Source organism: Oryza sativa, chromosome 11, assembly GCF_034140825.1.
Source record: "Oryza sativa Japonica Group chromosome 11, ASM3414082v1".
NCBI lineage: Eukaryota > Viridiplantae > Streptophyta > Magnoliopsida > Poales > Poaceae > Oryza > Oryza sativa.
In genome coordinates, this window is record NC_089045.1 from 4,892,197 (window position 1) to 4,918,417 (window position 26,221).

Sequence of the window (26,221 nt, forward strand, 5' to 3'; positions counted from 1 at the left end):
TTAGACTCACCTTAGTTTAGTCTAATGAAATTGGATGGTATAGGTGGATGGTTGGGCCTGTTGCAACGTGGTGTAACATTGGACAGTGGATGATTAATACTGCTTAATTATTACAACTGTTTTCGCATTCAATTCCTGTTTATAAATGCTAGTATTTATGCAAATGAACCTGTTTAGCTATCCCTTGTTGAATCCCTGCATCATACCCCCCCCATTCCGGTATGACTTGCTGAGTACAGTGGATAGTACTCAGTCTTGCTCTATTTTCCCCCAATCCCAGAGCTCGAGTATGTGTCCGATGGCGGGTTCTCCGAGGAGTAGGCTTCGTCCGTGCCGTCGAGGATGCCTGTGGAGTGGTGTTCCCGCTGCAGTTCAAGTCAAGGATTAGCTCCAGTTATCTTTTGTTTTTCCGCTGCATTTATGTAAGACTTTTATATTGTTTGTAAGGCGTGGATCTGTATGTCAACATTGTCGTTTGTGTACCCCGGCCGGTCCTGGACGGGGGTTTTAATGCACATTCTGCTTGGAATTCTATTCGGGAATTTCTAGGCATGACATCCCTCCCTCCTCCGGCCAGATCTGGGAGGGAGGGGGAGGGGAGCCGCCGCCGCCGCCCCGCGCCGCCCTCGTCGTCACCGCCGCCGCCGAGCTGTCGTCGTCGCCGCCCCACGCCCCACCGCCCTTCCTAGGCCTCCCTCCAGCCGGATCTGGGAGGGGAGGGGAGGGGAGCCGCCGCGCCGCACCGGGAGCCTCGTCGTCGTCGCCGTCCACGCCGCCGCCGCCGCCCCGTGCCGCCGCCGGTAGAGGGAGGGAGGGGAGAGGAGGGGAGGGGGACGGCCCGGCCGGTGGGAAATGTTGAGGGAGAGGGAGAGTTGAGTGAGGGAAATGAGTGGTGGGGAGGGAGTGGAGGAGAAGATAAGACTTAGATTTTTTTTTCTGTAGGTATGATTTTCGCGGGCGTCGCTTAAGTGGTACGTCTGCGATAGCAAACTTCACCCCGATTTATATTTTTGTAGGCGGTTATTTGGCTTCAAGGGTCATGTTCGCCTACGGAAATCAGACCCCCACGTCGGGAAAAATGCATTTTCTAGTAGTGCAACTTAAAGGAGTCAAATTTGACCGTGCTTGTTTGTGGTGCAACTCTTTTTTTTAACTATTTAGATGGTACACAAGAAACAAGCGAATGTCCACTTGATTAATAAATCTAAGGGATTGTTTCTTCGGCACCTAACTATCAATCTGACCCTATTTTTGTAGTTTGCTCATTGGACCATGCTTTTTAAAAACGAAGAGTACCCTCTTCCGTTAAGGCAACGTAATGACATTAATTCAGGGCAAAATGGCTTATATGAAAATGCAGTCAAGTTGGAGCTCCGCTCTCCAACCTGACTGAATGCTGCTAGTGGTGGCGTGGTTTGGACGAAAATGCTCACACCCGGACGACCGGCGGGGTGGAGAAAATCGGACACTGTCTGCCACCGCAGCATGATGCATGCAAAGAATCTTTTCTTTTCTTATTTCTTCAAAAGATTTTTTATCGTAAAATATTTATCTAATCTACGATCTGATTGCACCACTAAATTCGTTACAATTAAATCTTTATAACAAGACCACACATGATTATATTTCATCAAAAAAATATTTTAATTTTTTTATTGATTTTTTTTAATGTTGCATGTGGTCTCTTTTGATGTTTCAACCAGTAGTTTTACAATGTTTCAGCTAGTGTACTCATGATGTTTCACTGTGTACGGATCAAATGTTACAGTGGAATGCGCCGTTGCAATAAATCACCCACATATTTTGGAAACCTTCTATTAAGGGAATTTGGTTTATTTTTTTGTTCCACAAAAAATGTTTCACCTAGTGCACTCACAATGTTCCACTATGTATAGATCTAATGTTGCAGTGAACTGAAATATTTCATTGCAACAAAAAACCCATATATTTTGGAAACCTTCTATTAAGGAAATTCGTTTCATTTTTTGTTTCACCGAAAAATGTTCCACCTAGTGTACTTATAATGTTTCACTATGTATAGATCTAATGTTGCAGTGAACTGAAACATTCTTCCACTATTTGTTGAAACATTGTTTTTATATAAGGTGAAACAACACCAGATTTAAACGAGTGAAACATTTTCGATCTACTTAGTGAAACAATTCCGATATACCTGGTGGAACATCGTGCAACATTTTAAAAATAATTCAATAATAAGCTAATTTTTTTCATTGGAATATATCCATGTGTGGTCTTGTTTTGAAGATTTAATTGCAACGAATTTAATGGTGTAATCGGATCATGATTTGGATAAGTAATTTAAGAGAAAAATCAGTTTAAAAGTAGTTTTGCACGTAAATCGGGCGCTGACGTCATGCTGACGTCAGCGTCCGATTTTTCCCTAAAGCATCGGACGTCCGACGCGCAGCCCTCTCCGGTTTTGGAGGGAGGCCTGCTCGGTATGACGCCCTGCTGGGACGTCTCACCATGGAAAGGGGTTGCTGTGTTTTTTTTTTCCTTTCAGTTCGTATATGAAAGTATGCAACCTTGGATTCGTAAATTTTTTTGTCAATTTTATCAAAAATCTGTCAAATGTAAGTTATGTTTGTAAAGAAATATATCAAATCTAAGTGAAATTAGTCAAATTTCTAAAAAAAATACAAAATTCAGCAAGCAAAAAACTTTGAAACTTTGAAAAAGTAAAGTCAAATGAACAAGGGCATATAAGCCATTTTCCCCTAAATTAATGCCATTATGTTGCCTTAACGGAATAGGGTACTCTTCGTCTTTTGAAAAACAGGGTCAAATGGGTAAACTTAAGAAAGTACGGCCAAAATAGTGGTTAGACTTTAAAATATGGCCAAAAGTACAATTGCCCCAAAATCTAACTACTCAAACCTATTGAAAAATTCATATGGATTGATGTTTGCATGCCTTCATTTTTTTTATCTTTCCTATTCCCATAGGTTAAAATTCCTCCAACCAAACATGCACTAAGTGATTTTATTAAAATCGTTGTTTAAAGGGACTTCCTATCCATCTCTAAATTTAGGGTCCCCTATCATGACCTTCTTTCTCATCAAATTTGGTGAGCCTATGTCCCACTCGTTATCGGGTCACCCATCTCCCTAGTTAGCTTGTTCACTGTCACTGTGCCTGTCAGTGCCATTCACTCTAGATTGCTACTTATTGTGATGGAGGGAGTAGATCTTAAAAAACCAAACCCTATCATTATTAGCGCTACCATTTTTTGTTTTAACCGTCACCCCCTTGCTCGTCCCCCGGCCATATCTTCACTATCACAGATTTTTTTAAATTATTTCTCCAGTTACAACCTTCCGTTCCGAGCTATTATCGCGTACCCTATTTACCCGAACTCCATGGCCCTTCCTATGTTATCTATTAAAAATATAAATATCAATGTACGTATTATTTCATAAAATTAGTAAAATATGGTAAATGTGAAATATAAGGTGAATCTTAGGTCGTCAGTTGGAGAGCAAAGGAAAAGAAATATAAGGAGGGAGGTTTTTTAGAAAGCTATCTCTAAGGGTGTGAGGTTTAGGGAGTACGTTCGGAATGCTCTAGTAAGAAGCCTTTATTATTAGTTGACAATTCAATGTCTCTGTGTAGTTTTTCGAACAAAAAAAAGTATTTTGCGTAGCTTACATTGGGGTTACTGATCGGATGAACTTAGCTAGCTGGTGGCAGCACATTGGCTATATAGTTAGTGGAATCATTATTAACTAGCTAGCCAGCACTCCGTTCTTAATTATACTCTCTCTCGGTTTCATAATTATGAGACGCTTTATAATTTTAAATCAAACATCTTATCAGTTTAACTAAATTTATAGAAAAAATAATAAAACTTAGAACACCAAATTAGTTTCATTAAATTTAACATTAAATATATTTTAATACCATATTTATCTAGTGTTGAAAATATTTCTATGTTTTCTATAAATTTGATCAAATTTATAAATATTTGACTAAGAAAACAAAATCAAAATATCTTCACTACTAAAGATTGGAAGGCTCCCGTGTGCCTACGAATATTACTGGGTGTTTCTCTAAACACACGGTAACTTACCGTGCGTAGAACAATAAATTCGGGAACCATCAAGCACATACCGTGTGTTAGGATTCACGGGAGCACCGGAATCCACCGCTTTCCATCTGTGCGCGTCGAGCTCTATTGGCGTGTCGAACAAAATGTTACCGTGTGACCCCAGTGCACGGTAAACCACCGTTCTCTGTTACGACCGCCGTTAGCCCGTTACATCGTGAGTGCTACCGTGAGTCCCGAATTTTTAGTACACTCGGTAAGATTTTCAACCATCCTGTGCGTTTTCATGCAAACTCACGGGCCACACGGTAAACCGATTAAGCCACCGTGTGAGCGTTACCGTGAGCTAGAACTCGATAACGGCGTTGATGTGTGTTTTTGCCTGTTCCCGTGGGTTTTGAGCACACGGAAGCCTTCCCATCTCTAGTAGTTAGCTTATAATATAAAGCGCAGGAAACATAATTTTCTCAAGTGAATATATTTGGATATCTGAAATATATGAACATATAACATGGATTATATTTGTAGGGCATAGGAAAATATATTGTTTTACAGTCTCATATTTTGCATTGTACTTCCTCCATTCTTTTTTTTTTTCATATATAGTACTAGTTATGGACATCGCTATATTCTCCATCGTGTACGTTTCATCATTACTTTTCTAACTCTATATTCCTGCTGGAAGTGGCTGGATGTTGATATTAATTATATTATATTCTAGTTACGTATATAAGCTGGAAGTGGTTTTGCATATCAACTTGACAACAAAGTTTGCTTTATCTAAAAAGGCTGCGGGCTGATCTGCTTGTATTTGGTAGATTTTTGTTTCTTCCTTCTTTATGTAATTCTTTTGAGGCTTGTTAAAGTTTTGCTTTATCTATGTGTGGGGAATAGGCTAAATGCCTCAATTACAGTGGATGCCTACAACAGAATGGTGTAGCATTCAGCCAATAGAATGATGACCATATTGTTCGTTTCTCCGACAAGACGGAGATGAAATTTTGGATACTCGTGGCACGCTTTTCAAACTGCTAAACGGTATATTTTGTGCGAAAACTTTCTATATGAAAGTTGCTCTAAAATATCAGATTAATCCATTTTTCAATATGATACTGATAGGTATCAGGTTCTGATGTCAGCATTGATATATCTCTAAATTGTTTTTTATATTTATGTGCATTAAAATGCATAAAACTATATTAAGACTTGCTAATCATTTTCATCTATTATTTAGTCAACTAAATAATTACTTTGGACATGTTTATCATGAACACACTAGCGTGTGCGTCTAGCATCGTACAAAATGCACATGTCGTCATTGTTCCTAAATATCCCGATGGACCCACAGGATTGTTTCCTTTCGAATATCGACACAAAGATCTCCTTGATTATGTTCTACGAATGATAGATCCATTAGCACCCATGGTTTCATCGACTTGCTTGTTTATTTACTCCCTCCTTTTTATATCATAAAGTCAAACTTCTATAAATTTAGTCAAATTTGTATGAAAATATAGCAACTCTATAACATCAAGTTAATTTCATTAAATCTAACCTTCGATATATTTTGATATTATGTTTGTTTAGTGTTAAAAGTATTACTATGTTTTTCCTATAAATTTGATAAAACTTAAAGAAGTTGATTAAGGGTGTGTTTAGATTCAGGGGTGTAAAGTTTTGGCGTGTCACATCGGATATATGGATACACATTTGAAGCATTAAACGTAGTCTAATAATAAAATAAATTACAGAATCCGCCTGCAAACCACGAGACGAATTTATTAAGCCTAATTAATCCGTCATTAGCAAATGTTTACTGTAGCACTACATTGTCAAATTAAGGCGCAATTAGGCTTAAAAGATTTGTCTCGTAATTTACACGTAATATGTGTAATTAGTTATTTTTTCGTCTATATTTAATAATCCATGTATGTGTCCAAACATTCGATGTGATGGGTAGGTGAAATGTTTTTTTTAACTAAACAAGGCCAAAATAATCCATATATATAGTCCATAATGCATCCCTATCATTGATCGCATCACATGTCTAGGTTTTTCTTTTTCTTGAGAACACACATGCCGGCCTAGGTCAAATATTATTTTGTACGTTGCATCTCCACGCCCACGCAACGTAACTGCAATCTGACCAATCAATTCTAGGATTACATAACTCCGTCAACTTACCAGAACTACTCACTAATTAATCACAATCACAGTATTCGAAATCCTACAGCCACTGCTTGAAAAATGTTTTTTTCGAATAAACACACTAGTTCTGCACATGCAATTAGGGACCTGGGGAACCACCGTGCAGCATACACAAGAATGTTTTCGTAGACGGACAAAATCGATTTTCCCAAATTGGTGGAGCACTCGCCTGGCCGCCTGGAATCAAATGTACTATTTGAAAATGAGGAATCTCACGGGTAGGCCTTGCAACCCCATGCGAGAATTAATTTTTGCAGAACTCTACACAATATTTTTGATAGAAAAAACAAAAATAAAAATAAATCTAGAAACTCCTGTCGTCGTCGTCGGATCTGGAGGCACAACATCTGGATCCGGCCTCCCCGCCACTCCACGGCCCACCACCATCGATCCGTCACCCAGCCACACCGCGGTTGGCCTCTCGTCCCCAATACCGTGCTACGAATGGATGGTGGTGGGCCCACTGCGGTGTGGCTGGGTGAGTGAGGCAGCATGTGTGGAAAAAAAAAGTTGAAATATATATATTTTTAATAATTTACGTTTATATATCCATAGAGAGCAGAAATACACATAATCCGCCAATCCGAAACGCGGGAAGCGCAGCTCGGACACGCGGGAACGGCGACCACATCGTGCCATGGAGCAGAAGCGCAGAACAGGACCGGATGTCATGGAGCAGAAGCGTGGAACAGGACCGGTCCCGTGGAGCACAGGAGCGGGACCACCTCGCTTCCGCGGCCCTGTCCTGCGTGGTGGAGAGTGGCCGAGTGGGGCCACACGGGACCGCCTCGCTCCTGTGGAACCGTAGCGCGGCACCGGCGTGGTTTCGCGTCTGGATGTGCAGCTCAGATCTGGTCCCATTTCTCCGCGCACGCTGCCCCCTTCCCGCATAACCATCACGTGGGAGTGTGATAATCACTTCCTAACATTTACTCCCTCTTCTAACATTTACTCCCTCAAATTCGTTTCGCAGTTTACATACAGGCGGATTCTTGTTTTGTTATTAGAATACGTTTAATACTTTAAATATGTGTCCGTATATCCGATGTGACACGTTAAAATTTTTTTACCCCTCCATCTAAACACCCTAAGGTGTGTGTCGGTGCAAGTCAATAGGTGTATGCGTCCTTTTTTGATTTTGTATCAGCTATTACATTCAATCGATACCTATTTTACAAGCGGGCCTAATAGCATAACCGTCCATAAAAATCGATTTTCACATATGGGCCTTCACCAAGGGAATCCTACGCATTTTCACAAACTAATTTTTTAGCCCGCTTATAAAAATAAAGGGAGTGTGTGAAAATGTTTTTTTTTTTAAGTAGTGCACCATATTGCCTGCCTTGGAAATACATTTGAACGGGCGGACAACTTAACCGGCCTACCTGTGGGCCACCTAAGCACCTGCATGTAGAAATACGTGTTTCCGTATGCTGGTGGTTATGCAGAAATACCTGCATGCAGAAAGATGCAATATTTATAAAATATTAACTGCAAAAATGATAACCATTGCACAAAACATTAAGGGCCCTTTTAAATCAAAGGATTTTTATAGGAATTTCATATGATTCAAATTCTATAGGAAATTTTTCTATTTGACCTTTTGATTCAAAGGATTGAAGCTTTTCAAATCCTATGAAATTCCTATGGAATGATACATTGCATGTGGATTTTAGAGGAAATTTAGCAAGAGCTCCAACCTCTTGAAAAATTTCCTTTGAGTCTATCTCTCTCATCTGATTCCTACGTTTTTCCTGCGCTCCAATCAAACGACCATTCCTATGTTTTTCCTATGTTTTGCAATCCTCTGTTTTACACTTCAATTCCTATCAGAATCATGTGTTTTTACTATCCCTCCATTTTTTCAACTCTGCGATTCAAAGGGGCCCTAAGTCCTAACAAGAGTGGAACACATAAAAAAATCTATATATTTTAGAGAAAGTTTCATAATGGACCAGTTTTTGTTACCTTTGTTGCATGATGGACTAAGTGGTAGCACAATTTTTCATTTTGGGCTAGGTATTATTACCAAAAATTTAGTGGCCCACATATCAGTCAGTGTTGGTATCTCTTATCTCCCTCGAACACTGGTGGCCAACAATTAACAGATATCTACGAAGGAGCTTAGCCAACGCTTACTCAACGTCTCAACCTAATCGTAGCTGCTCACCATCAACTTCTCCCCTGCAGCAACTTGTCGGATGGAGGTTTAGCTTGAGAGATTGTAGGACCAGGAGGGTTGAGCTTGATGCAGGGACGGGTGCGGGCGAGATCAACCGATTGGCCTGAGCTGACGAAGATCGAGCTCAAACTTGAGCTCCAGTGCGCAGGCAGAGATTGGAGGAGGTCAAGCTAGATTGGTGGCGCAATCTTGATGGTCTGCTCACCGCCGATAGTGAGCTCGAGCGCGGCCCGGGCAACGCTCAATGCAGCTCCAGTGCAAGGTGGTACTGGTGAAGGTCGAGCTCAATGCAGCGTAGGGCAAGGGCTTGATCACCAGCCGGCGGCAGCTCATTCGAAGTCCTAGTCTCCCGGAGCCTTGCTCATCTGTGGTAGTGAGCTTGAGCTAGATGGCAGGTGTGGAGACTTCTACAGATCGGATACAATACAACTCAACGGAGAAGAGAGTTGGAGAAGAACACCGATTCAATGTGCAACTATTATAGAGTTAGCAGGCCCAATGTGAAAAGGTAGATTTACCTCTAGTCCAATGTGCAAACAAGGTAAAAATATTAGTGGTCCAATATGCAATTCACTCTATATTTTATAAAAATGTTTCATATGAATTTTTTATGTATTCATATATATATATATATATATAAGGACAATTATTAAAATATCCAAAAGCATCGCTGTAACATTTACAAATTATATAGTGAAACATAAGAGAATACTTATCAAAACATCTAAATAGCACTAAATGCAACATTTATAAAAGATGCATTGTAAAAAAATCATCGAAATATAATGACGTAGGATCTTGTTAAAAAATTTAATTGCGACCAATTCAGAAGTACTCCTGCTATCTAGTATTTGTCTCTGTCATGGGCCCCATGGTTTCGCTTATTCGGAAAATAAGCGAAACGGTATATTTACAAATGAAAAATAATTTGTGGATAAAAATTTTATATACGTGTTGTGATCTAAAAGCAAAGACTGAAAAATAAACTTCAATGAAAAAACATCAAAATCAACTCCAAATTTAAGGTTGAAAATTTAAATTTTGACTGATAAGTACAAATATAATCGAAAAGATGGGGGCCCTAATACTCTAGCAGAGGCAGATACTAGCCATGTCCGATTCTTTTTCCCCTTAGGCTCGGGCGTTGGAGGGAAAGTATTCTCCACGTAGTTTTACACCTATATATAAAGTCTTAACCATAAATTTATTATATTTTAGTCTAAAAAATAAAAATTATGTCACTTATAAATGTATAAATATGTTAGAATTTTATTTTTGTTTTTGCTCTTTAGGTATGATGAATTTAAATATAAGACTTTGCACATATACGTAATACTATATCTAAAGCACATGCACATTTTTTTTTCTAGAACTTTCAGTGGTATTCATTACTTGGTGTGCACGGTTGTGTGCATGGGCATCCTCTATTTCTTTACTTAACCCCAATTAGACATGTTGAAAGCCTCTATAGTGTGTTATTAAGGGGGATGTCTTTTGGATCATCCCAAACGGGAGTTGAGTTTGGACTTAAATTTTAGTAAAAATATCTCATACCAATACCTATCTCTAATAATTTTTCATGAATTTAAAAAAGAAAAATAGGTCCGATTTTCATGGGATTTCACTTATTCTATGGTTATCGGTAGATATTTCCCATATTTATTGTCATTATGAATTCTATAGATCTAGTCTAGAACTATTTTTTAACTAACTCTAGAGTTGGTTAGATCCAAAAGTAAGTCTGTGTACACGACATCTATAGATCTTGACCTACTTTGGATAGTGATCTTGATGAGAATTAATTTATCATGAATAATTGGACTTCTTAAGATTTGTACATTAAGTTTAATTATGTACTAATGGTAATATTAGAATCAATGGTATTAATACTGTCAAAAAAAGAATCAATGGTATTAATGAATATTTACCAAATATTAATGGTACTCTTTGTCAGTGCACTTAAATATATGGTACTCCCTCCGTCCCATAATAAGCGCAGTTGTGGATTTCAGTGCCTAACTTTAACCATCCATCTTATTAGAAATATTTTTATGATTAGTATTATTATTATTATTATTATTATTATTATTATTATTATTAGATGATAAAATATGAATCGTACTTTATGCATGACTTAACTTTAAAAAAAATTCATATTTTTTTAAATAAGGACAGTCAAACGTTGAGCATGAAAATTTATGGATGCACTTATAATGAGACAGAGGGAGTATATCCCGCAACATTAGGAAACACTGTTAATCATATAGAATACTACTTTTATGCAAAGGATACTCTCATATGTAATGAAACCAACACCTGCTTCGAAAAAGGTAAAATCTAATTAGGAAGCAGAGGGTAAAATCTAATTAGGCCCGGTTTAGTTTCCCAAAAAATTTTCACATAATATCACATCAAATCTTTGGACACATGCATGGAGCATTAAATATAGATTAAAAAAACTAATTGCACAGTTAGGGGAAATCGTGAGACAAATCTTTTGAGCCTAATTAGTCCATAATTAGTCATAAGTACTATAGTAACCTACATGTGCTAATGACGGATTAATTAGGCTCAAAAGATTGTCTCGCATTTCCAGTCGAGTTATGAAATTAGTTTTTTCATTCGTATCCAAAAACCCATTCCGATATCCGTTCAAACATCCGATGTGACACCCAAAAAAATTTTTTTTGCCAGAATTTTGAGGCTTCGTCGTCCGGCTCCTCAAAAATTCTGGACACCAGAATATCGAACCATGAACGCGGAAAGGCACGAGAGAAATATTGGCTAGAATATGATATCTATCTAATGTGATATATGGAATATATGACAAAGGTGGAGTCTTAGAGTATTTCGATCGATCGGTCATATAGGCCTGAGTCAGACATCAAATAGCTTTGACCCTGCATAGATTAGCCATACAGGCTTTCCAACCCACTTTAGTAGAGGGGCGTACTATTTGTTTACACCCATTAGTGTGTAAAGGTTTCAATGCGGATTTTGATGGGGGATCAAATGGCTGTTCATCTACCTTTATCCTTGGAAGCTAAAGATGCCCTAAGTACACGTGCACTGTTTAGACTTACAGCGTGACCCTGGTGTCCTTTTTCCGATTCGAACGTTTTTATCATCCGTGCACAGTAGTGGGTAGTGTGTTGTCTAAATATTTCTCTAGCTAGCTATATACCAAATAAGACAATGGCTAGTTATATACTCCCTCCATCCCATAATATAAGGGATTTTGAGTTTTTGCTTGTACTGTTTGACCACTCGTCTTATTCAAAAAATTTATGCAAATATAAAAAACGAAAAGTTGTACTTAAAGTACTTTGGATAATAAAGTAAGTCACAAAAAATAAATAATAATTCCAAAAAAAAAATTTGAATAAGACGAGTGGTTAAACAATGCAAACAAAAACTTAAAATCTCTTATATTATAGGACGGAGGAAGTACCAAATAAGGTAAATGGTTGGTACTGAGGGCCAACACTAATCTATTTTTTTCTTAATACCAAACCTTTTGCAGTCTATATATTTTAAACCATGCATTATTTTTAAATTCCGTTTAAACCATCATACTCTTCTTAAAATATATGACAAAATGTACAACATTAAATATATTCAAATACTTGAAAGTAATTTATTTAAATTATGGAAGTAACTTAGTTTGAAAAGAAGTAACTTTTCATAAAATAACATTAAGTTAATTATATAGGAGTGAATTGAAAATAAAGAACTACGTGAAGGAAATTCACATATAAAATATGGGAGTACCTATACATTTGTCGACAAATTTTCTCTTAAAAATTTGTCAAATGTAAATACAATATAATTATACTGTAATTACGTTATAAGTATAGAATAATTACACTGTAACTTACATGTAGTTACACTGTAACTATAGTATAACTACACTGTAACTTTAGTATAACTACACTGTAACTTATATGTAATTACACTGTAACTATAATATGACTTGCATGTAAGTGAGATGTACCTTTAGAAAACTTATGTTTGGCACTGCTCACGTGAAAGAGGGATTACGAACTCGCAATGTCTGTTTGTACGATGCGTGTGGAGGCCATCGTTCATGCATGCATGTTCGGCTATGCCCTGCCGCTTTATCTCTGCCCTTCGTCTGACATCTACGCGTGCATGAGCCGCGCCATTGCCGGCAGCCAGCGGCCCTCGAAAGAAACAAATCAAAGCGTTGACGCAAAAGCACGAATCCCGAGGTTCATCAAGCGGGTCAAAAATCGATAAATTCTGAGGAAGAAATTTGTCAACAGATTTATAGCAAAATCGTAAAATATAGAGAAGATTCATAAGTGAATACATAGACTTTCTTATTTAAAGTAATCACTATATTATTTTACCTTATATAAGAACTGATATAAGAAGTAACTCTTCATAACACTAAAAGTAACTACGTTGTTATAGGGAAGTAATTATGAAAAAAGGAAGTAACTTTCAATGGCATAAGAGGCAACTACACTGTTAAGAAAGTAACTCATGAAAATATATATTCACTAGTAATATATATTCATAGTATTAGAAGTAACCACACTGATAATTTATTCACAGTATTAGAAGTAACTACACTACAAAAGCGAAGTAACTCTTTACAGTATTAGAAGTAACTATATTGTTTCATGAAAGTAGCTTTTCGGTACTAGAAGTAACTACACTGCTATATAAAAGTATTTTTGCGTTTGCAAAAATATAAAAGTAATTTTCATGGTACCTGAGACGGAGAGGGCTCGTTTGGATGGGCCGGAATTCTGGCCCAACCCATTTACAGTAAAACTTGAGGAGATATTTCCGGCCCAATTGCTAATTCATTTCTCCTCCTTCCCATTTGCATCATTTCATACTTCATACTGGCATATGCCACATGATTACAAATATCACTAGTAGTAGTCCTCAGAGGAACAATTTTTAATCGCTCGAGGCAATGCCTACTCATTTATTTAAACACCATTTAAATTGTTATAGAAAATCTTAAAAGAATTGACAGTATTCATGTGACATACCTATACAACATCACAAAATCTTACATCTAAAATCAACTCAGACATAAAAACAAAAGACACATTGAAAAATTAAAAAAAAAACAGATTCAGTGTATGAATGAATCCATTCGCCGTTATATCTGAAGGAAAGTGCACTGCTCTTCAATGTCATTGTAGTGCCTCGATAGTCGTCGTTATTGCAACTTGCAAGGGCTAATACGTCTATGGTTTATAGCCGAGTGTTAGTTGCAATGTGTTACGATACCATATCAGTATATCACAAAACAACGAAGATAACATAATGATGATACAATATATCGTGAATTTGTGCTGAACAACAAAGATACAATCTCCTAAACATTTAACATGAGTCTATAGTTATCTCTTTATGTTTATATGATTAGTATGTACCAATCATTTTAGAAATTAGAACAATTGTAGCATACGACATTGTGTTTGATCACTGAATGACAGCTACTACCATTTTACAATTTCTACGTGTGCGCGTGCTTTTGTCAATCGTGACAGCATAGCGTCTTGATGATGTAGTTATCCATCTCCCTGTCGAATTTTAATTCTTTTGGGTTGCAAATCTCATTCCTCTTTCCTGCAAACCAGCTCCATTTGCTCGAACGATTTCAGTGTTTTTGCCAACTGTGACACCGACTTGTGGCCACATCCTGATGCCCAGTAAAAACCATTGCAAGTCAAGACGCTGCACGATGAATGGTCTCTGGGGTTGGTTGACAAATGAGAACCGGTGACAACGAATGCTGGCCGTGCTCAGTCAGTCTGCTGGACCCCTTCCTACATGTGTCACCGTTCTTCAACACAACGTCTGAAGTTTGAACATTTTTTGTGTTGAACATTGTGCTTCTCTGTCTTCATATGTTGCAGGAGGAAAGATGGAGAAAGTGCTGAGAGTAGCCATGGAGGTGATGAGTCGGCACCATGCTCCCGATAGAAGCCTGTGCTTACTGTTACTGCTGCTGTTCTTGCTTCTTGGTGTGCCCATGGCAGCGTCCACCGAACAATCGCCAGCGCGACTGAACAAGGCACACGAGGACATCATGCGAGATATTCTGAGCTCGGTGGGCAGTACCAAGAACTGGAACACCTGCTCAAATCCATGCCAATGGAGTGGTGTTCATTGCTCTTCAGTTGCATCCTCTGCGTTTGTCACTAGGCTATCCCTCCCCGGATGTGGCCTCTCCAATGCCACCATCCTTGCGTCCATATGCAATCTTCATACCTTGCGATCTCTTAACCTCTCGAGAAACTCGTTCACCGATTTGCCAAGCCAACTCTCTCCGTGCCCCATGAAGGCTGAATTGCAAGTGCTGGATCTCAGTAGCAATATGCTGTCTGGTCAACTTGGTGATTTCGTTGGTTTTCACAAGCTCGAGGTTCTTGATTTGTCCTCCAACTCTTTAAATGGCAATATAAGTACCCAGCTGAGTGATTTGCCAAAACTGAGAAGCTTGAACCTTAGTTCCAATGGTTTTGAAGGCCCAGTCCCTACAAGCATCGCTACCTCTCTGGAAGACCTCGTGCTCTCGGGTAATAATTTCAGTGATCATATTCCAATGGGTTTGTTCAGGTATGGAAATCTTACTCTGTTGGATCTCTGCCGCAATAATCTACACGGTGATGTCCCAGATGGCTTCTTGAGCTTCCCAAAACTCAGGATTTTGGTCCTTTCAGAAAACAACCTGACAGGAAAAATTCCACGGAGCTTGCTGAATGTCACCACACTGTTTCGGTTTGGAGGTAATCAGAATAATTTTGTTGGCTCAATTCCTCAAGGAATTACCAGGAACATTAGGATGTTGGATTTGAGTTACAACATGCTCAATGGTGATATACCCTCTGAACTGCTCTCACCTGATACTTTGGAGACCATTGACCTCACTGCAAATAGGCTTGAAGGGTTCATCCCTGGGAATGTTTCTCGGAGCCTCCATAGTATTCGGCTTGGTCGAAACTTGCTCGGTGGAAGCATCCCAGAATCAATAGGCAATGCCATTGACTTGGTTAATCTTCTGTTAGATGGCAATAAGTTGGTTGGATATATACCTTGGCAGCTCAGCAGATGCAAGAACTTGGCACTCATCGATCTGTCATCAAACCAGGTGCAGGGTAATATACCTATTGGGCTGGGCAACCTTGAGCAGCTCGTAGTCTTGAAGCTCCAAAAGAACAATCTCAGTGGAGATATCCCAAGTTCATTTTCTGACATGTCAGCCCTGGAAATACTTAACCTGAGTCATAACTCATTCACTGGAGAACTACCTTTCACAAATTCTACTCAGTCACTGAAGCTCTGCTACTTAGGTTTGCATGGCAACAAGCTCAATGGTGTGATTCCATCGTCGATCAGCTTGCTGCAGTCTCTGATCACCATTGATCTGGGGAACAATGAGTTGATTGGAATTATCCCCACAAACATTGGAACCTTTCTGAAGTTGGAGCGTCTTGATCTTTCAAAAAACTACTTGTCAGGTCAGGTGCCATCCTCAGTTGCAAACCTGGAAAGATTAATGTGTCTATTCCTTTCAGACAATAACCTTTCCGGACCATTGCCTGAGCTACCTAAATGGGTGATGGTCAATGTAACTGGAAATCCAGGCATCATACTAGACACGGAAGAAAATAGAACTTCAGGCAGTATGAAAGGCTCCCAGGATGATTTCAGATCAGCTATATGGGTCGCAGCAGCTTCTTTTGTACTTGGATTCAGCTTGTCCTTCTATTGGGCTGGACCAGGGGAAAAATTGATGCCAAGGTTGGAGACTCTTCACTGTGACGATTGATGATCATTAAATCCATACCTGTGTAGGTGACAAAGTTGATCCATGTATTAGTAATAGTTGCAGATACCTTCAAGTCACTACGAGATGTACTAGGTGACATGAAAAAGGATTAAAGGCCATTATTGTATCATCCTTAATGTACAAATGCTGAGGTAAGCCTAAGGTTGATTTGCATAGTCCTATTGATAAACGGAGGTGGCTGTTTTTATAGGTGGTTATTTTCAAGTTGCTTTGGTTACTGAATTTTTTCTTGAATTTATTTATGCAAATATTGAAGTCTTTAGTTCTTTACATTATTCATTCTGGCTGAATCATCACAATCCAGTCACTATATTAAACCCAATTTTTTATTGAAGCATTGTTGGTGTACCTAGCCAAGAAGAATTAATTTGGTAGAGTTTATGAGTGAGCAAGTAGAAATATTAGAACCAAAGCAATACCAAGTTTAGGAAGGAAAGATCAAGAAAAGGAAGTAGTTTAGATTGCGAAGAGCAGCCTCAAATTTAAGAAAACGTACAGTTCACTGGAAAACATGTTCTTTGTCTTCTGTAGATGACAAAAGTAGTAGCAGGATTTTTTAGAAGAGGCTTTGTCCTATACGCACCAGCCATTTCCATTCATTTCTGTAATCAGGCCTTCTCCGAACATAAAAGGAATCACAAACACCACATTAAAATAATTCATGAACGCGGATTGTGCTGTGTCTGAAGAGCATGTGCTTCATTTTATCAGATAGAAACAAACTTTTGCATCTATCCTAAACATGTGCATCACTGCATATCAAAGGGTGATTAACAGAGTAGTATGAGTTGGGCCAGCAAATGTTCACTGGAAGTGCTCCTAAGGCAGTATGAGTCTGGCTTCTCCATCGTTCATCTCAAAGGGTGATTAACAGAGTAGTATGAGTCTGGCTTCTCCATCGTTCATCTCTAAGGCAGTTTCTTTTCAGTTTTCACAAGCCCTTGTCATGTACGCTACCACCTTTGGGATTGTTGTTTGGTCAGGAAGCCTTGTTGGGTTTGTTTTACAGCGGAATATGATGCACTTTGCTGAACGATATGAATATTCATCTGTTGTTGGTTGCATTGTACTACTACACAATTCTTCAGCCAAATTATTGTCATAGTAATCAACGCATGATCCACAGATATGTTTTGCTGTAAAAGGGTGTATCATTACTTCTTTAGTGCTTGTACCGTGTGCAGTTGTGCATCAATTTCAAGAACATGGACTGCTTAATTAACTTTTGTCAGGCAGGAGGGCCATTGCTGGTTGCAACTTACCTTGTTCTCAGAATGGTTGCAACTTACCTTGTTCTCAGAATGGTTGCAGCTTTCTTTGATCATTTGGCCTCCCTTTATGCATTCATCTGCACAAGCACAACACAGGATAGAGAAATAAGTGGTGACTGATGAATGAGGAAGAGCAGCAACGCAGGGGGGTTAGGCGGATCTGATGCATGGTCACGCCGGCCGCCGGCGTGGGCCGCTCCGAGGCTGCCGGTCGCCGGGGCGGAGGCGCCGCCTCGCTGACGAGAACCCGCGGGCGCAGAGCTGGGAATTCGAGAGATTTGTTGCAAACCTGATTACGAACTGAAGCTTTGGTTTTCTCTGAATCTTCGGAGGTGGAAGACGCGGAGGGGCGCGGGGAGGCGGATTTACACCGGAGACGGAGGAGGCGGCCAGCACGCGGCGACGGCTGTAGTGGAGTCGTCGCCGGAGTTTGGAGCGGCGGCGGCGGCGGTGGATTTCGCTCCGAGGAAGGAAGAAAGATGGGCTGCTTGGGCTGAAGCGGGAAACCTGAAACTTGTTAGCCCAGAACGGGGAAGCGGCCCACGTGGTGCCTATACTAGTTGGGCCCATAACGGGATTGCGGCCCATCCTACTTGGGCTGGAAGGAGGAATTTTTTTTATTTATAATTTTTTTTATTAAAAGTTTTACAAAAATAATTTTCCAATTTGAAAATTGACGGAAGTAGTCGCCTACCGCCCTCTGGGAGGGCGATTTAGAGGGCGGCGAAAATGACGTGGCAGACGGCCGTTCGCTCTCGGGCGACGGCCGTCAACGAAATTTGCAGGCGGCCCCCTTGCCGCCCTCCGCTAGGGCGATTTTATACTGTGCGGGGGGCCGCCTGCAAATGGGCGGCGAGGGGGGCATGGAATTTTGCAGGCGGCCCCCTTGCCGCCCTCCGCTTGGGCGATTTTGTACTGTGGGGGGGGCCGCCTGCAAATGGGCGGCGAGGGGGCATGGAATTTTGCAGGCGGCCCCCTTGCCGCCCTCCGCGAGGGCGATTTTTGCCTCACCCCCTATAAAGCCCAGTCCCTCCTCTGTAAAATTTCATTATATTCACTAAAAATCCAAAAAAAACGAAAGAGAGAGAGGGGAGGGCAGCAGAAGGGGAGCGGCGAAGCCCTGCTGGTTCGCTCAATTCATCACAGGTATGCTCCCATACATCTTTTGCATTTGTACTAATATGTTATGTTTGAGTATATATGTTGCGTTTTAGTTTTAGTTCCATATATTTTAGCACATCTGTAGCACACAGCACATATGTGTAGATCCAGAGCATAGAATATAATAGTATGAATTGAGACATAGACAGTAGTGTTAATTATAAGATGTAGTTTAGTTTGATCTGGAGAATGTAACGTAATTTTAGAAATTTAGAGAACAATATTGTAGAGAATGTAACTTAGGGCGTAGTACAGAAATGCGAGGTTAACGCAGTTATTGTTTTCATCAGGCACAATGTCAAGTAAGGTCACATTTCAGATAGTTCACGGTGAAGGAAATATTAGATTTGGTCCAGATGGTGTTGATCTGTCAGATTTTGTAATGACATCTAAGGGCATCGATAGGCCTGCGGAGAGAACATTTCAGTCAATTTATAGTTGGTTGTTGAGAGGATTTAGAATAGACCAAGAAGTCTACACAATGTCAGTGTCAGTTGTAGTGAGTCGTGCAACAGAAGGTTATTTTTGGGAACTAATGCCGATGGACAGCACTGATGCTTGGAGACGGTATGTGGAAATGGCTTTTGAACGGTCATGGCCCCTCGTTATATTTGTGTCGGTACAACAGAAAGATATAAATGTTTCAATGCAAACCGAAGATGTAGAGGGTTCTATCAATGCAGGGGATGTTGTTGGACCATCGATGCAAAATGAGGAAAATCAACCAAGGGAGGAGCAGGCTATGGGCATGGCAGATGAGGGGGAGAGAGTCGGTATAATTGTTGATGAAATGGAGAGGGAAGATTCGGAGCCTCACTGCCCGCAGCGTGTGATGAGACAGTTCGGACTTAGGCAGGTGTTTCCGGGCAACGTGCAGCCGACCGTCCTCCCTGCCGACCACTCGTGAGTTCGGATTGTTCATTTCTAAATTTTTATGATAATTACTTCATCGAGCCATATAATTTACCTCTCTTCACAGGTTGACTCGACGGGGACAGCTAGCAGGCGCACTTTGGGCTCCACGTGTACAGCAGTACGTTGACGACTGGGTGTTAGCTACAGAGGAGGTGATCAACGAGCTCTTCCCACACACGGAGGAGAACTACCGTGACTACCTTCGCTGGTACCTTCCTCGCACTCGTGCGCGTGTGACCTTCACTCCAGACGCCCCAGAGCCGCACGTTGCCGCTGTCACGGACGCGTATCCCACGCACCGTGACCGAGACTACTTCGTGGCGGTACGTCCAATTTGTATTACTTCTTACAATTATTTCATTTATCTTGCATAATATAGGACAACTACTGAATTTGTTATTTCCATCTTGCATAGGCTGATGCCGCACGGGATATCAGTGCCGATATCACCGCAGTCCAAGTGAGGTTGAACAGAGGTTTGCACTTGACTGACGTTGAGCAGAGGGTGACCTTCGACCGGATGCAGGAGAAGATGCGTGCGGTCATGCGCGTCTTCTCCTGTCGCAGCGCCGTGGACGTCGTACCTCCAGCTGGTCCGGTACAACCACGGCCTCGCGCGCCTACCGTCGGAGCAGGACCTCGACCTACGGCACCTATTTCGCACGGTACTGCTCAGCCCAGAGGTTTCTTAAGTTTTGTTTCTGTTTTTGTACGAAAACATCACCCCGTCGTAACTTGATGATCCATCCTCGCAGGACCTCGTTTGCCTTCGAGCGCCCCTAGCTTCGGATCAGTGCGACCTACAGCACCGGTTTCGCACGGTACAGTTCAGCCCAGATATTACTTCATTTTTGTTTCAGCTTTTGCACGATTATGTCACCATGTTTTAACTGCACGTTTCCTCATCGCAGGACCTCGTCTGCCTTCGAGCGCGTTCGTAAGCACGACCGGCGCTTCCACGAGCTCCGCAGGGGCGTTCGCCACCTCTTCGGGCGCGTTCGCCAGCTCTTCCTCTCACGGAGCGTCGATCCCTCGCCCACACGGTACTTTACTTTTTATTAATACTGTTAAATACCTGTACGAAACTGATGGTCCTTGTCCAGCAGGATTTGCAGCCGGGATCTTCGGTACTGGGGCCTCTTCGTCTCACGCCGGTAGGACTGGTCCTACTAGCCAGTTCTACGACGACGACTTGCACGGTGCAGACCACCACGACGTACTAGGCTCCTCTCAGCTTGGAGGAGCTCCAGAGGCGCACACTCAGGAGCAGCCAGAGGTCACACCTGTACAGGCAGGACGGGTTGGCCGTGCCGTACCCCCGGACCGACTCACGTACTCCCACGGGCACATTAGGGCGCAGGGTAGGAGGGACAGGGGTAAGAGGCCTCGTCAGTAGTGTTCTACCTCTTCAGTCCTTATGTGACCGTTTCTTTTGGCTTACAAACTTGTAAAGCAGTACTACTTTTGCTATTACTACTGCAGTACTACTTGTGTTTGTCTCGTCTACATAGTTCTTTTCATTCATATGGTGCTAGAACAACTTATGCTCACGACAACACACTTTCGGCGCTGCACGGTAGTGTCAGATCCAGTAGCGCGCACAGTCCACAACAGCACACATGAAAAGCGGCAGCTCGAGTTATCACTATCAACTTTCGGCGCTGCCTGTTTACATAAAGTGAATCACGCCCACGCGTGATCGTCTTGTCACATCTAATGAATAATGTATCTCATTGAGTTCACATATATTGCAATGAAAACGACGTTATATAATTGACAATCTGAAGGCAACCTCTTAATATTTTCTTTCCCACTAGCACACAACACACGAAAATGGAAGCCTATTCATTGGTAATACGTAATCTAGATTTGAGATTATGTAGAACATTCTTCACTACAATTTTACATTTTGGCAGCAAACCAAATATGATCAAATGCAATTTTACCTTACCAAATATTTGGTCGTGAAGAAAAATTTGGCACTAACAATCCAAATATGCCCTAAAAATTAATAAAATATTTGTACGGTAACAAAATATTTGTACGGTAACAATCCAAATATGCCCTAAAAAATAATAAAATTGTATTTTACCAGTCTTGGAGATTTTAATCTTGTATAGTTTTCAATATAAAAAGATTTGATAACTATTGATATTTATACAAAAATATAGAGCACAGTATAAAATCGCCCTCGCGGTGGGCGGCAAGGGGGCCGCCTGCAAAATTCCATGCCCCCTCGCCGCCCATTTGCAGGCGGCCCCCCGCACAGTACAAAATCGCCCTCGCGGAGGGCGGCAAGGGGGCCGCCTGCAAAATTCCATGCCCCCTCGCCGCCCATTTGCAGGCGGCCCCCCGCACAGTACAAAATCGCCCTCGCGGAGGGCGGCAAGGGGGCCGCCTGCAAAATTCCATGCCCCCCCTCGCCGCCCATTTGCAGGCGGCCCCCCGCACAGTACAAAATCGCCCTCGCGGAGGACGGCAAGGGGGCCGCCTGCAAATTTCGTTGACGGCCGTCGCCCGAGAGCGAACGGCCGTCTGCCATGTCATTTTCGCCGCCCTCTGGGAGGGCGATTTGAGGGCGGTAGGCGACTACTTCCGTTAATTTTCAAAATGGAAAATTATTTTTGTAAAACTTTTAATAAAAAAAATTATAAATAAAAAAAATTCCTGGAAGGAGAGAGCGGCGGAGTGCGTGCCCATACTAGTTGGGCCCATAACGGGAGTGCGGCCCACGTCTGGCTCATCCTACTTGGGCTGGAAGGAGAGAGCGGCGGAGTACGTGCGGCCCATACCAGTTAGGCTCGGAACGTGGCTTTTGATGGGCCCATACCGGTTCGCTGTCTGCAAGAACCGGGTGTTTTCCGGTGATCATGTCAGCGGTAGCATTCCCATGTATGGAAATCTTCCTCTCTTGCATATCTCAACTGCCTCCGTCCCAGAAAAATCTAACCTAGGCCTTTTTTTTTTTTACCAAGAGAGTAGTGAGCAATGAAAGTTCTAACTTTTTTTTTAAAAAAAATGTTCCTCTCTTGGATGACCTCAGCCAGAATAATCTACTCCAGTTGGTGACGTCCCAGACGGGCTTCTTGAGCTTCCACAACTCAGGATTTTGCTCCTTCCATGAAAGGGCAACCTGACAAGCAAATTTCGTTTGCATGTAAGAAAGAAGACTTGAGGTACGACATGATTACTGGTGCCGAATTTTTTTCATTAAAACAAAACAGAAAACAAATTAAATGAATAAGACACGCATCCCCATATCTAAAAACAATTTGAGCTCTAACTGTGATGGCGGGTAATCATTTTCTATCTAGCCTCCTCTAGCAGCAACCAATAGAGGCCATTGCTTCATTTATCAGAAGGGTGATCTCATGCACCATATTCGATCAGTTTTCATGGCAGTTTACATCAGAAAAAAAAAACTCTGGACGGATCTGATTCTGGTGGGTACAGAAGAACAAGGTTTTCTACTTTTCCCTTCATTAACTAATAATTTGATAGATTTTAGAGGGATGCAATTAACAATCAGCATTGGTCATTTTCTATTCCTTCTATGATGCCTAAATATTTCCCCTAGGGAACACTTAATGTTCAGACTGAAAATATCAGGGTAGAGTACATAATCCCTCCTAAGTTTGCAAAGCTACAACAGTTTATCTAGAAATACAGTATTGTAGCAAAGTAATATTTCATCGATCACACCCTCATAACCAGAAACCATATATTGATAAAAATGTAAACTACAACCGGCATTAATTGCTCAGCAATGATTATTCAGTTTATTTAACATTTGACCACCCAATTTCTCAACTTATACTGTAGATGATAAGTTATCCAGCGCCAAGTTTCCAGAAGCGATGCATATTTAGTTTAGTATGTAACGCTATTAGCATCTAGTAATTCTAATGGTCTTAGCAACTAATAACTCTACACGTTAACAAGGATAGAGAATATCCTACGGTTATAAATATGATCAGAGCAGGATTACTTACTATTTAATTTATTTCTGCTTTTGGCTTATGGAGAAAAAATCAGTTAGTGGTGAGATGATCTCCTCATACCTGATAGTATGGAGTTCTTTTGAAAAGGTAAATATTGATATCATCTTTATGGTGCCTTTTCACCCGTTTCTTTGCAAGTCATCTCTTATCTTGACCGTTCCTCCAAACCAGCTCAAATTATTTCAGTAGCCACAAGCCCAGTAAAAAGGGACAAAGGCTAAGCCAGTGCTGGTGTCAAATGTGATGCCGACGGCCACAACATCCTGAATGGATCCATCTGCCAGGTGAAATCAGTGCAAGTCACACTGAACGGTGAGTGTTCTCTGCTCTGCTCCATTCACACGCCATAAAAAAATTTACAGTGTCACACAAGGTAAAGTGGTGAAAGCAAACTTTTGACCCCTTCCTGGATGACTCTTTGGCATTTCCCTCTAATGCAATCTCTATATATGTATAATTCACAACTTCACATAAGCAACTAACTGAAAATTGCACCAGTGTACTTCAGATGTAACCAGTCGATATCTTGAATCGACAGAGTTGCCGAGGAGAGTGGAGAGAGAACTGAGAAGTAGCCATGGAGGTGATCAGTCGGCACCGCGCTCCTGCTAGCAGTAGCAGCCTGTGCTTGCTGTTTCTGACCTTTCTTCTGAGCGTGTCGATGGCTGCGGCCACCGAGAAATCGCCAATGCAACTGAACAAGGCACAAGAGAACATCATGCGAGATATCCTGGGCTTGGTCAGTAGTGCCATGGATTCATCTCTCACCAAGAGCTGGAACACCAGCTCAAATCCGTGCGAATGGAGTGGGGTTCATTGCACTTCTGCTGCATCCTCTTCTTTTGTCACCAGGCTCTCCCTCCCCGGATATGGCCTCTCCAATGCCACCATCCTTGCATCTATATGCCTTCTTGATACATTACACTCCCTTAATCTCTCTAGAAACTCCTTCACTGACTTGCCAAGCCAATTCTCTCCTTGCCCCATGAAGGCAGAATTGCAAGTGCTCGATCTCAGCTACAATAGGCTATCCAGTCATCTTGGCAATTTCTCCGGTTTTCATGAGCTAGAGGTTCTTGATTTGTCCTTCAACTCTTTAAATGACAACATAAGTACCCAGCTGAATTATTTGCCAAAACTGAGAAGCTTGAACCTTAGTTCCAATGGCTTTGAAGGCCCTATCCCTACAAGCATGGTTACCTCTTTGGAAGAACTGGTGTTCTCCGGTAATAATTTCAGTGGTAGAATTCCGATGGGTTTGTTCAGATATGGGAATATTACTCTGTTGGACCTAAGCCAGAATAATCTAGTTGATGACGTCCCAGATGGCTTCTTGAGCTTCCCAAAACTCAGGATTTTGCTCCTTTCAGAAAACAACCTGACAGGGAAAATTCCACAGAGCTTGCTGAATGTCACCACATTGTTTCGGTTTGCAAGTAATGAGAACAAACTTTCTGGCTCAATTCCTCAAGGAATCACCAAGAACATTAGAATGTTGGATTTGAGTTACAACATGCTCAATGGTGAGATGCCCTCTGATCTCCTCTCACCAGATAGTTTGGAGACCATTGACCTCACTGCCAATAGGCTTGAAGGGCTCATTCCTGGGAATTTCTCTCGGAGCCTCTACCACCTGAGACTCGGTTGCAACTTGCTAAGCGGGAGCATCCCTGAATCAATAGGTAATGCCATCAGATTGGCTTACCTGGAGTTGGATGACAATCAGCTAAGTGGACCTATACCCTCACAACTCGGCAAATGCAATAACATGGTGCTCATGGATCTGTCAACAAACAAGCTGCAAGGTGTTGTCCCTGATGAGCTGAGAAATCTTCAGCAACTTGAGGTCATCAAGCTCCAAACCAACAATTTCAGTGGATATATCCCAAGAATATTTTCTGGTATGACAAATATGGAAGTACTTAACCTTAGTGCGAACTCATTCTCTGGAGAGATACCTTCAACATTGGTCCTATTGTCCAAGCTCTGTTATCTCGATTTACATGGCAACAATTTCAGTGGTGTGATCCCACCTTCGATCAGCTCTCTGCAGTTTCTCAGCACCCTCGATCTCGGGAACAATCAGCTGACAGGAACCATTCCTACAATGCCAACCAAAATCGGTGCTCTTATACTAAGTCACAACCATCTCCAGGGGTCTATTCCATCCAGCATTGGAGCTTTAAGTAACTTGCTGTTACTTGATCTTTCAGACAACCACTTGTCCGGTCAGGTGCCATCCTCGTTTGCAAACCTGAAGGGATTGATCTACTTGTCTCTTTGCTATAACCAGCTCTCTGGCCCCATGCCTGAGTTGCCTAGAGGGGTAAAGGTTGATGTATCTGGCAATCCAGGTCTCACAATATGTACAGAAGACTCTGACAGTCAATACAATATGGCTAGCACTGAAGATGACTTCAGGTCAACTACATGGGTTGCAACAGTTTCTTTTGTAGTTGGCTTCATCATCTCCTTCTATTGGGCTGGTATCAGGAAGTATTGCTATTGATGTTTCTTATGATCATAAAGTAGTGTCAGTGGGAACACGATAACAACTCAAAACCTAGCTGCATA

General features: G+C 41.4%; 2 protein-coding genes and 2 long non-coding RNA genes across 4 annotated transcripts; all 4 read left to right on the forward strand.

Moving 5' to 3' along the window:
• Positions 1–13,727: 13,727 nt before the first annotated feature.
• Positions 13,728–16,488, forward strand: LOC136354027 (leucine-rich repeat receptor-like serine/threonine-protein kinase SKM1). The gene has a single exon (XM_066305604.1). The coding sequence runs from the start codon at positions 14,371–14,373 to the stop codon at positions 16,276–16,278; it is 1,908 nt and encodes a 635-aa protein (XP_066161701.1). The 5' UTR covers positions 13,728–14,370; the 3' UTR covers positions 16,279–16,488.
• Positions 16,489–19,647: 3,159 nt separating this feature from the next.
• Positions 19,648–20,475, forward strand: LOC136354029 (uncharacterized). The gene is made up of 3 exons (XR_010737713.1): positions 19,648–19,969; positions 20,062–20,311; positions 20,402–20,475. It is a non-coding gene; the product is annotated as an uncharacterized lncRNA (long non-coding RNA).
• A 14-nt stretch (positions 20,476–20,489) lies between these two features.
• LOC136354028 (uncharacterized) lies at positions 20,490–21,146 on the forward strand. The gene is made up of 2 exons (XR_010737712.1): positions 20,490–20,689; positions 20,753–21,146. It is a non-coding gene; the product is annotated as an uncharacterized lncRNA (long non-coding RNA).
• A 2,600-nt stretch (positions 21,147–23,746) lies between these two features.
• Positions 23,747–26,221, forward strand: LOC107279282 (receptor-like protein kinase 5). Its single transcript, XM_066305603.1, has one exon. The coding sequence runs from the start codon at positions 24,225–24,227 to the stop codon at positions 26,154–26,156; it is 1,932 nt and encodes a 643-aa protein (XP_066161700.1). The 5' UTR covers positions 23,747–24,224; the 3' UTR covers positions 26,157–26,221.

Coding starts and splice junctions, on each gene's coding strand:
- LOC107279282 (XM_066305603.1), top strand. CDS start 24,225: ATGGAGGTGATCAGTCGGCACCGCGCTCCTGCTAGCAGTAGCAGCCTG.
- LOC136354027 (XM_066305604.1), top strand. CDS start 14,371: ATGGAGAAAGTGCTGAGAGTAGCCATGGAGGTGATGAGTCGGCACCAT.